General features: G+C 33.7%; 1 protein-coding gene across 6 annotated transcripts in view; it reads right to left on the bottom strand.

Moving 5' to 3' along the window:
• Positions 1 to 5,098: 5,098 nt before the first annotated feature.
• The window catches only part of LOC140744825 (fibroblast growth factor 17), a 114,754-nt gene continuing 107,549 nt past the window's right edge, over positions 5,099 to 12,303 (bottom strand). For all 6 annotated transcript variants that reach the window (XM_073076509.1, XM_073076508.1, XM_073076512.1 and 3 more), the window contains 2 exons: positions 7,465 to 7,574; positions 5,099 to 7,356 (listed from right to left, as the gene is read on the bottom strand). In XM_073076509.1, the coding sequence (XP_072932610.1) occupies positions 6,994 to 7,356; positions 7,465 to 7,574 (473 nt within the window). In that variant the 3' untranslated portion in view covers positions 5,099 to 6,993. The remainder of the gene's footprint in view (positions 7,357 to 7,464; positions 7,575 to 12,303) is intronic.

The following is a 12,303-nucleotide window of genomic DNA, read 5'->3' as shown; positions in this document are numbered from 1 at the left end:
CTCATGCAACTAAATAAACGTATAAAAACCTGTAAATTGTTTTATAGTCTCTAAAATCACCTGACTGATAATTATGCTGGTTTTTATTGAGTAAATAATAAATAAATGATGCTACTTCAAACATAAAAGATCGTAAAATGTGGAATGTTAACGTCCATATGAAGTATTCACAAGAATAGTGCAGTGTGATGCAATACTTGGTATAGTATTATAAGTGGTTATAATCCAAGATAATCTTGAAGGTGAATTTTGCCTCTTTTTATCCAACTCAAGTATCAAATACTTCTTCCCAATTCAAAGTACAACGAGACATGAGGTAGAACAAAGGATAAATAGCATAAATCGTTTAACTGCTAAAGATCCATCTCTATCTTATATATAACATTCTCGTGTTACAATGTTAGTTACCGTACTCCTCCGAAACGGCTTTACAGATTTTCACCAAATTTCATATGCATATTTAGTAGGTCTGAGAATCGGCTACTATCTATTTTTAATACCTCTAAGTGATGAGGGTTGTTCATCCTTAACATTATTTATTACACAACGTTTGTCGAGTCAGCTAGTATTATATACAAACATACTCACATTCACTGTATCCATAACGTTAAATGTAATTAAATTTTGGCTATTGGGTACTTTAATATGAAGTATTAGATGTCATCATTGACATGTGATAAATAAATGAAACTGTGGATTTAGTAAACAAATAAATAAATTATTATAAAATATGTGTGAACTTCAATTGTCTGTGTATTAAAATAAAATCAAACAATGTTAAGATTATTATTCTTGTAATGCCCTAAATGTTATTACTCGACAATTATTTATATTTATAACTATGCTACAATTAGTTTTGAAATTTAATTAATGTAATTTTATTTTATTATAATTATTATGAAATTTGATTAGCTTTTACTTATTTATTTACTTTATATATATTTACCTATTTTCTTCAATTACAAATTCATTCAATGAACGTACATTCCCTATTTCACACTTAGCGAGCGTCTTGGATCGGCATTTTTTTTTTATTTTTGATCAATCCAAGAATTACCCAATTAACAGAATTAAAACATGGCAAAAGTTAAATGTAGTAAATTTCAGTATTTTCTACTTCATCCATTTTTATCGACACCGTAGCTAATGTTTATATCGTAAATATTGATGACGTCCGATTATTGTTCAGTTAGAAAATCAGTCATACGACACTAAAGAACAGTGAACATAAGAATAAACTAAATACCTATAAAAAGTATTAAAAAATACTAAAAATCGACTTCAGGTACAATCTTTGCTATATATAGTTGGTTATAGATGTACATGACCGACAGAGACTACACAATCAGGTGGACTGCATGCTCGTTTACACATATAAAAAACTTCAATATCATTTGATTTTTGAAGGTGGTAGAACCCGTTGTGGTTCGTCTCCGGCGGCACCACCGCACACCTCTTTTTGCCTAATAACAGCAGTGTTTGGCGCGGCTGTGTTCTATTTTGAAGGGTGTCGTAAAGGAGACATACTTTTCCAGCTTAGTCCTCAGGGGTAGCGGCGCATCTATGGCGACCTCAGGTAGGAATATCTACTCCTATCTGGGGTTGATTACAGATGTCCATGGGCGACAGTAGCCACTTACCATCAGGTGAACTGCATGCTCGTCTGCTACTCCTATATTATAAAAAAAATATTAGCTTAACTTTGCAATCCATTCGTTATCAATATCATTTCTAATTATCACTTCTATTTAAAAATGCACAAAGTCATAGGTAGTATTGTAACATACCGTGGAGTACGTGTAAAACGTCACAGACTTACTATGTAACATATTACATAGTCGAGTTAAACTGCGTGAAGAATGGTCGATTGTGACGATTATGATTCCGTGGAATGACCGCCCAGTTGCAGCTAAATCCGGTATTTAAGATAAGATAAGAGTTTAATCTTTTCTCTGTTGCGTTTTCTAGGTATTCAAGCTACTGTTTTAGTTTAAAGAAGATCTGTATTATATTCTGGTGGTATGTAGCGGTTGTAGTTTGATTTCGTTCTACCTTGAAGTAGCAGTAATTATATGTTATTTACTAGCTTAGTGTGCTTATCACACGAAACGTGGTATAAACGAAAAGAGGTTGAAGGTGGTAGAGCCCTTTGTGGTTCGACGCCAACGGCACCACGGCCACATCTATTTCTGCCTCATAACAGCAGTGTTAAACGCTGCGCCGTTAAAGCAAATGATTATTAATTTCGCAAATATGCATCTAACCTGAAAAATCATACGTGGCCTGAGATTTTAAAATCGGACCACCCTTCTCAATTTCTTCGGTACAATATTTCACAAAAATATTGAGCACGTTACTATGTCGTGCTCCTTACCAAAAGATGCGTGTGTTGTAAATATAATAAGAGCGCACGCAATATAGACAAAAAGTGTAAATAGCGTGAAATATCAAACACAGTATGTGGCATGTGTTTTGTTCTCATATGACGTGTGTCTTTATCATCATTTTTCAACGCTTGTTTACATTATCACGCATTTACTGTATTATGCTTTTCGTAAGTATTTTATGTTTAGAGTGCCTACCGGGCTTCAAGAAGACGGATATCAATTTCGTTTTCATCAACTTATTACTGTCCCACTGCTGGGCCTAAGCCTTAGTCCGTCAGAACAGGTCTAAGCCTTAGTCCGTCATGCTGGCCAAGTGCGGATTAGTTAAGCTCACACATCTATTGAACAGTCGGTTTCTCCTTAAATGTTATTATTTGAGAACCAATGGTCTGTAATCCCATTTCACGAATTAGATATTTGAAAAAATATTCAATATTTTTTTTCACACTTAGTTATTTTTGACTTGAAAATAAATGGCACTTGGATTAAAACGACTACTATTACAACTCGCTTACATATTTTATGACTTGCCAAACCACTACCTATAATCCGAGTATAAACAGTATAATATTAATATATCTTTGTATTGATTCTTTATACTAATAGCGCAATATATACATTTACAAGCTCAACAATTTATGATCCAATCGTACATTATTTACACGATTCATATGCTAACATTGTAAACATACCTACAAATACATCAAATCAACATTATATACAAGTAAGCACATGTGCCTATTTGGTAAATTTTCTTCTTTTTATGTAAGCAATTTTCTATCTTATAAAAGCAAAATGGCTGAAAATAGCTTATTCCTGATGAGCATTGTATTTAAATTCTAACAAGTAAAACAATTACACTGACTATATTGTTTAAATATAGGTGTTAACAAACGTCATGATTGACTATTGAGTACCATTTTGGCAAAATTAATTTATATTCTTTGTAAAATGGCTATACGCAATTGCTTCTATTATATTATTTTAAATACCTATAAATCTTACAATTATGTAGAACAGTCTAATGATCATAATCGAAAAAATTATTTATTTTTATATAATATCAATAATATTGTATTTAAAACCGCATATTAGTCACTTTGTCTATAATAATCATTTCAATATTTCATCCTGTTCAAACTTCCTCATTTCGTGCGTTTGGAATCACTTCACCCCAATCTACTCACCTCCTTGGAACCACGAGGTGCTAATCGAGGAACGCGCGCGCATAACGCGGCATGATGGCCAGTTAGCCCCACTTTACCCTGTTTGTATTTAATGTTACCTTCCACCTAATATTGCCCTTCCTGTGTAACTGGAACTATTGGGCCAAAAACGCTTAGCTACTTATTGGTAACATAACCTTTTAGTTAGAAAAGCATACATTTTTTATCCAAGGCATTTTTAAAAGTTCGATCCTTGCAACGTTCGATACTTTGCATTAAGTACCTTTGATGATTTTTTTATGAAAGTGAAGTGGCAAATAGAAATAGATGGGCATTGATGTAGTCTTCGAAATAAGTCGAAAGCAATTGAAAGAAAAGAGTCATGTTTCTGAAATTTTACCGTCCCCTAAAAGGTTAAAGGTAAAATGGGTGGTCTTGAGACCCTTAGCTCCTAAGAACGCTTAAGTGTAGGTATACTATAACACTGGGATCTTATCACACAATTCAGACCCCAACATACCACTTTAACACTTAACACTGCTAAGTAATTATGCTTTCAATCGAATCATGCAGTATTCTTCCACATTTTAGTAAAAAAATAAGTGAATTAATACTAATACTAATTTACTATTTCCAATCAATACTTGTGACTTAATTTTTTCGGTAAAATAAAAATACTAAACCATATTCATTTACCTAATGACTTCTTCTGAATATAAAGGAAAAAGTAACTTCATCCCACAATTTATCGTGCAATTTTATTAACTGAAACCAAATTCACTTCTTCCTACTTCATAAAGTCCTTAATCCGTAATCGAATACATTCCAAGATCAAAATCATTGACACTTAACATTTAATTCAAAGTCGTTATCACTTCGATAAAAAATCTAATCGAGGATTCTTAATAAAGATCCTTAAAGTGTCATTCCGTTAAAGATTCCGTTACTGTTATAAAATTAAGCGTGTCATTACTATAACATGATACTATTTTAAAAAATGTAATTTGTATGCTGAAAGTGCAATTACTCTCGTAATTGGATTCTCGTAATTGGACGTAATTCTTACGTCCTAAAATATTACTACTTTGTATAATAATGAAGAAATACCTACTCTGGCAGAATAATTGTGACAGATATTCGCTCATTTGCTTTCATATTGTTCTAACATACAATTCCTAATTGATTTATTTTTAGGGCTTTGTGATTCAATAATGTTAACTAAATTACTCGCTTCTGTAGGTACTTTATTTTAATAGTTTCCAACTCTCCACGCCTGTCCTCAGAAGAAAAAGATTTTTGATGTCGAATCCTTGTACTTCTCTAAAAGAACCGTAACTTCAACTTCTTAGTGGAGTCATACATTGATATTAATAACGCATACGTATTGTTTGGGTAGTAGTGTTAGGAATTATGTGTATTACGTGCAATTGACCATCGAGCATCAACAAAACTTTCTGAAAGTAAAAAAAGATATAAACTTTTAGAATTTTGTGAATATGTAGAACGATAAGATAAGATAATTTAAGAACAGAAATAATACAAAGATTGCGAGTTAAATATGATTTAATTTCGTAATTTTTCTTAGCAATTATATGATTTCGTTTTCAGCATCTGAATAATTATAAATATTAGACACGGCGATTACAATAGACAGTGATCACATAACAGACTTATTATGTGTAAGCGCATATTCATATATTTTTACATATTTGGAATGTAAATACAATTATCTATGTTTTTTAATATTGTCGACTAACATCGATGGAATATTATGGAATGTAAAGCTACGACTGAATTTCACACCGACATAGCAACAATTAATTAGCAGATACATTTTGAGTTATTGTATATTCGAATATAGTTACACTGGGCGTACGATACACTAATGTTGTAATTTGAAATATTTGTCCTATATTAAACATTTCTTCAACTATTCGTTATAGACACAAACTTAAGGTGGCTACTCATCAGGAAGACTTATTTGTAATGTAGTAATTTAGAATTCTCTTTTTACATTACAGCACGAATTTGGTTAAGGTCCTGCCTAAAGGAAATTTTGAGGCATTTAACAATTCAGTTTTTTAACACTTTAATTTCCGTTTGATGAACATTTGAGTTCGTTAGGGATCATTACAATACATTACATTTTCATATTACTTATTTTAATTCTACTTGTTACATTACAAATAAGTGTTCCTGGTCAGTATCCACGTTTATACACTCGTTACAATGCCAACACAAAGTCTTAATGCCACCACGCTATGGCACAGATCTTATAACATTAAAAGTTACAAAGTCATATTGTGAAGATAGTAATGAAAGGAATTTTACAACGGTCCAAAAAACGATGTCTTTATACAAGCCGCGAAATAATTAATTTTTAATGAAAGTGTAGAACAGAAGCCGATGAATTACAATAAAGACATCACTTTCACATAAATCGAGAAATCAGTTATGACAAAAGAGATTCAAAAACCTATCACTCTCAGACGAACACTTAAAACAATATGTACATAACGTTCAAAACCATACAAATAAACTCGTACACGTAAACAGTTTTTACTGAAATTATTCAGAAATCATTGGAATAGATGTTTTGCTACAGGAAGTCAATCGAAAGAAACTAGGTCGTACGTAATCAACTGCGGCTAAACACAAGAGAGCGGTTGGTCGGATAGATTAAATATCCATAATTAAATACAAAACATTTTAATACAACTTTACAACTAACATCTACGTTTACAAATTTCTGATTAACGTTTTTGATAAATAAGTACCTAAACACAAATTTATTATATTTACAAGCAGATAACACGATCCGTACTTAATTAACAGTAAAGCGTTTTAAATAATAATACACTGAGAATTGACGTAAAGGCGCTTTAACTATATTATGGCGAGCCAGCCGGAGCAATCGAGGTTCGTAAAACTCAAATCAGGGGTTCGTCGCAAGGAACGGACAATTTGTTCGACGTAACGACGACGCTGCGCCGCATAGTTCCCTCGTCGCGTACAAGCATCAAAGTTCAGCGGTGGTCTGTCGGAAGACTCGTGACTAGCGAGAATACTATTTGCTCTTTCCTCAGAAACCTTTTTTCCTTTTAGAGCACGAGTCCGAGCGCAGGCAAGAGCAAACGAGCGCCACGATGTTACACGACCTTACGGAATTTCACAGCTCCAGACGTCGGTCCCGGCTCGGCTTTTTTCTCCCCATTCAAATGTTTGCTCTCTCTCTCGCTTCAGCTACCATTCATGCGGCGTTTGAAACGCCGCGGCCACCGCGGCCGAGTGCTAACCTAACGCTATCCAGTCCTCGTCACTGTAATAATACTGCGGTAGTTGACTAATACTCTGTCCACTCACAAGGTCCATCGACAGCTGGCAACGGAACGCGTTAAGCGTTGAAGCGTAAATGAGCTGCTAATTATGAGACGGTCCGTCTACGTGCCGTCGCAGTTCCTTCGCCTCTGATGCCTGCCGTGGTGGTGGCGAACGCCATGGCAAGGAGGTTTGATAGAGTTTTGCGACATGGGCCTGAATCTACGCGGAGGACGCCACTTGGTCAAGTCGCCGGCAAGCAAAGTATTGTGCCTGTCTAAGTCGAAATCGTGGGCCCTCTTCATGAAATAGAAACACATTTGTTGCTTCTCGGTGTAGCGGCTCTTCACGCGTCGTAGTTGGGCCCCCCTTCGGTTGAACCCTATGTATCGGTCTTCGTTCTTCACCAGATGATATCTGTTGTAGCCGTTCACAAACTCCTCTTTGAAGAGGCAATTCGGCTGTCTCTCTGCTTGGGACCGCGTCTGTTAACAAAAAAAGGATAAATTAATTACAAACCCAAAAAATATGTTGTGTGTGGTCTTTGTTGTATTGTTGTGTGTGTTCTTGAAAGGTGCGTGATGTAAACTTACCAGACGTCTGCCAACAAGCCGGGACCGGTTGAAGCATAGGTACATGTCTTGCACGGGCGAGTGGATGAGCAGGTCTAGGCTGTAGCCGCGAGTGCTGATGGTGAGATTCGCTGTAACAAACAGAAAAAAATATGAAAATCCGACAAATTCATGTTTACGGCTTTATCGGCGAACAGAAATATAGGAATTTCGTGAGGAAACTCATTTCACTGCTTTCAATCATAACGATTTATTAGCTTAATTAATTAGCAATAGATTGTTCCTAATTTATTTCTAAAATAAGTATTTTTTGATTATTCGTAGGTTATGGTAACAACTTATTATTATTATAACAAGGTATGTTGTTAATCAACAACAGCTGATGCAATCGCATCAATTTATTATAAATTACCTAAAGCAATAATAATAAATATAACTTTTATGATTATGAGCAATTCACCTTTATTTTAAAATTGAAGTCATGTTCAGAAATTCATTCGACCAGCTTATTGAATTAATGAATCCATAAGGTGAATATTAAAGAAAGTAAATATTCGTGGAATTTTCGATACAGCCTCCCGCTCAGCATTACACCCGGAGGCACATAACTTTCGGATTGAAACAACACCGCTAACGGACCACATGATTAATTCAATAAGTAATTGTGACCGATCGATAATGATTTTTCAGAACCTGAACCGAAAAACGAATCTTCGGTTTCCATCCCAGTTTCAGCCAAAACGTAAAACTAAACATTTTAAACTTGTGAAAATTTGGATAATTCGCTGGGATTTGTATAACGACACACTCATATGTGAAATTCACAAACGTATGTTTCGGTTGTAATGAAAGGCCCGGCCGATTTGTGCCCGAAACCTCTTTCACGGCCGAAACCGAAACCGAATCATCGGTTGGTCACTAATAATTACTTAGGTACAAGTGTGTACAAAAGCGAGAAAGCCAAATCCAGTGTCAGGTGCAACAAACTAATCGTTAATGATATTTGAACACTTATAAAGTACAAAAATAAAATGTCGATAAATATTAATCTATTGCTGGACATTGAATTCTTGACAGCCGAGGGTTGGTTTACATGGCGTTGATACGACTTCAGTTTCCTTCTTTATTCGATAACGATTTTTATTACATTGTTGTATTCGGCCAAACATTATAACCACACAAATGTTATTATCCTTGCTGTAAAATTTTAAATAGACATAAAAAAGGACCACTTTTGGTTAATAACTAATTAGAATTGTGTGAATTCATTAAAAATAACAATGTTTGTATGTAATATACGTATATTCCATGTATATCTTATATATAAAATTCTCGTGTCACAATGTTAGTTACCGTACTCCTCCGAAGTGGCTTTACCGATTTTCACCAAATTTTATATGCATATTCAGTAGGTCTGAGAATCGGCTACTATCTATTTTTCATACCCGTAAGTGATAAGAGTTGTTCACCCTTACCATTTTTTATTTATATAGCAACGCACCGTTTGCCGTGTCAGCTAGTATCTTTATAAATAAGGACGAGATAAAGGAATGTCGAAATGTACGTAATCACGCAGATTTATATGAATGAATTAGATTATGTAAATTGCGCGGAAAATTTTCAACAAATTATCTTCTATTTTAAGCCTTCAACAAATTTGACCAATACAATGCTAACAAAAATTAACGAGCAATAATATGCGAAATGTCACATAAGTGTAAAACTAAATAACTTGGAGATAAAAATATTCCATGAAGAAGCGGACAAAAATGTTACAACTAAAACACACGAGGAAAACTCACTTGGATAGCAATTAAGTTTATTGAACATAATATTAAGCTTTTACCGTTATAGTTCAAGGTGTAGATAACACCTTTATGACTGTGATTTGCTGTATTGTTATTTATTGCTATAAACGTGCGTAAACAAAATACTGAGATAGACACATATATATAATTCGAACCAGGTACTCTCAGTCAAGTGAGTCGCAAGTAGTTATTAATATGAAGTAAAATTTAAAAGTCGATAAAAAGTTTAAAATCAGGATTAGATATTATTTCTTCGAATTTGTTAAATCATTATATGTGCTGTTCTGTTCTCCTATAAATTAAATTATTAATTAATTAAATTAAATTAAATCATAAAAACCAACTCTCGAAAATCTTCCACAATTGTCATAATTCAAGACAAAAAATGTAACAACCCAAAAACGGTTGCGTTATTAAAAGAAAAGTCCCTCTATCTACATGTAGACCAACCCGAGACATCGATTAGATAACATAAAAGAGGAAAGTCCACGTAAGGAATTCGATGACCAGAGCCGCTGGGACTCGAATAAAACGAATTAATAAAAATAAAAAGTACAGACGCCGACTGTGACCGGCCATGTCATTTCAATTAACATTAAAAGAAATAAAAATGCTTCGGGCCGGGACATGGAGGACATAAATTTGTTATAATTTCGATACTCGCTGAGAACGCGTGAAAGTGATAAGCTTTAGTGTTATGGTGTTTCAGTTGGAATTAGAAGTTACTGTGCATTGTATTTAGTGTTGTACTGTGTCGTTTTCGGTTATAGTAGCAAAGGAACTTGCGATCTACGAGTAATTGAAAGGTTTTAACTATTGAGTACTAAACAAATAAAAAAAAAACAGTTTATTTATTTTCAAATATGATTAGAATCTGTTCTTAACTCACGAAAGTGATTTTACTTTGAAGGTATAGAACTCTTTGTAATTCGGCTCCGAAGGCACCACTGCTACATCTAAATATTTCTACACTAATTACAGAAATGTTAAGAGCTGCTATGTCCCGCTTTGAAAGGTGTGGTAACGGAGACATACTTATCCGAGGCGTTCCAAGTCCTCAGGGCTAGCAACGCATCTTTGGCTGACTCCAGGAAGGAATCTAATATTATCTGAGGTTGATTAAAGATGTAGCCTGTTATCATCAGGTGGACAGCATGCTTGTGTACAAGTTTTGTTAAAAAATATTGATAATGAAGTCTAAGTATAGGACGCGCTGCCGAAGTCGAATCTACTATGCAATAGTTCTATAACATTTTATATTAGATATTATTTCAGGCCTTTTATAGAATACATATTTCTAGAAGGTCATTGATCATTAGTTTACATGGACAGAATAAAATAAGCAGTAAATTAACATATGGTTTTTGAACAAGTGTTTCATACACATGGTCTAGAGACACAATGTCTGCAATTACTGTGCTATCGGGGCGTTTTCATAATTATGTAAACAAATTATTTGTTTTACTTTATACGTCGTAAAGTATATTTATTTCATAAAAGTGACGACTAGTGATAACAGTATCACTGTTTTCGTAGTTTTATATTTTAATCCATTGCGTTTCACTTAGGGTGGAAACATATTAAGCTTAGTTATTGTTTAGAGAGTTATCTAACACTTCAACACAACACGTTCATATACGTTCCTACAGTAACAACTTGATGATGTATTTAATATGTTTCCAGCTTTATGTTTTTTGTCATCTTATCATGTCAAAAGTAAGCCTACAAACTAATGACATTATTTATTCTAACACTTTCGTGGGTTTTCTTGATTACATTAAAAACAGGGTTATTGTTATAAATGCACACAAAATTCGTGGTCTTATACAATAACATTCATAAATTTAATTTATTATGACTTGTTTAAATCTTGGAAGAAAACGCATGGAAATAATTTCGTCTATGAGGTTCTGAGACTTAGCTGTGTACATTTAACCCTTAATCCTTTACATTCTGTGAGGAGACCCTAACATAGCTGTAAGGGCGAGTAAACGAAGTCATTAGCCATATTTCTTTCGAAACGTACAGTATGTAAACATTGCCCAACCTGTAATAGACATAAGCTAATTTTTGAAAGAAAAGACAACGTAATCTCGCGTCACCGAGGCAAACAATTTTCTTTGATGCGACGCGACGCCGACACTTGAAATTTCACTTTTCCATGGGAATTTTTAAAAACAATAAAACTAAGAAATTTTTATGTTAAACATTAAATGTATGTAAAAAAATATTTCGTACATTTTGATTTCGATAATATTCTTCAATATTCATAACGATGACAGAGATGATAAACATAGGAAACTAATTGTGACATGTCAAAGAGTTTTTTCTGTGCAGTGATATATAATCTACTCTTTTCCCAGTTAGGAGTAACCCGCCCAGATGCGCTCCAGCTTAGTCCTTAGGATTAGCAGCGCATCTGTGGCCGACCTCAGGTAGGAATATCTATCCTATCTATTGTTGATTACAGGTCCATGAGTGGCAGTAGCTACTTACCGTCAGGTTGACTGCACGCTCGTCTGCTACCCTATATTATAAATAATAATAATAATGTCTTTGTCACGAGCACAGCATAACTAGTATTACTTTTAATAACACACTAATTACGCATAACTTTTGTCATTGAACGCTAAAGTATTTACATCTGATAATTGTTAATAATTTTTATGAGCATAATAACGAATGTATGCTACATTGGAATTTTAAGTCAATGTATAGAAATTATCATTTTTACTCTCACTTTTTTCTAAAATATGAAGATACGAATCAGTGTCCTCACATATTTTTTGATCAATAAACCGTTTGTATCGGGACGTCTTATAAACTGAAATAACTTTCTATTTATTTTTAATCTCCTCAAACTTTTACTAATACTCGTAGAACTGATAGTAAGGTGCTAAATACAATCATTTATAAGACTAATTACTAATAAAAGACTAGATTAAGACTATATCTCATTTATGTCGTAAATATATAATAAGAAACTTTAATATTTATGTAAAATTGTTTTTATTACGAATACTTCATTTCAATAATAGATTTAAAACCTCCC

This window comes from Epargyreus clarus, unplaced genomic scaffold, assembly GCF_041222505.1.
Source record: "Epargyreus clarus isolate Ecla_fem2 unplaced genomic scaffold, WU_Ecla_fem_2.2 ptg000009l, whole genome shotgun sequence".
Taxonomy (NCBI): Eukaryota; Metazoa; Arthropoda; class Insecta; order Lepidoptera; family Hesperiidae; genus Epargyreus; species Epargyreus clarus.
This window is presented reverse-complemented; position numbering and strand designations above follow the sequence as displayed.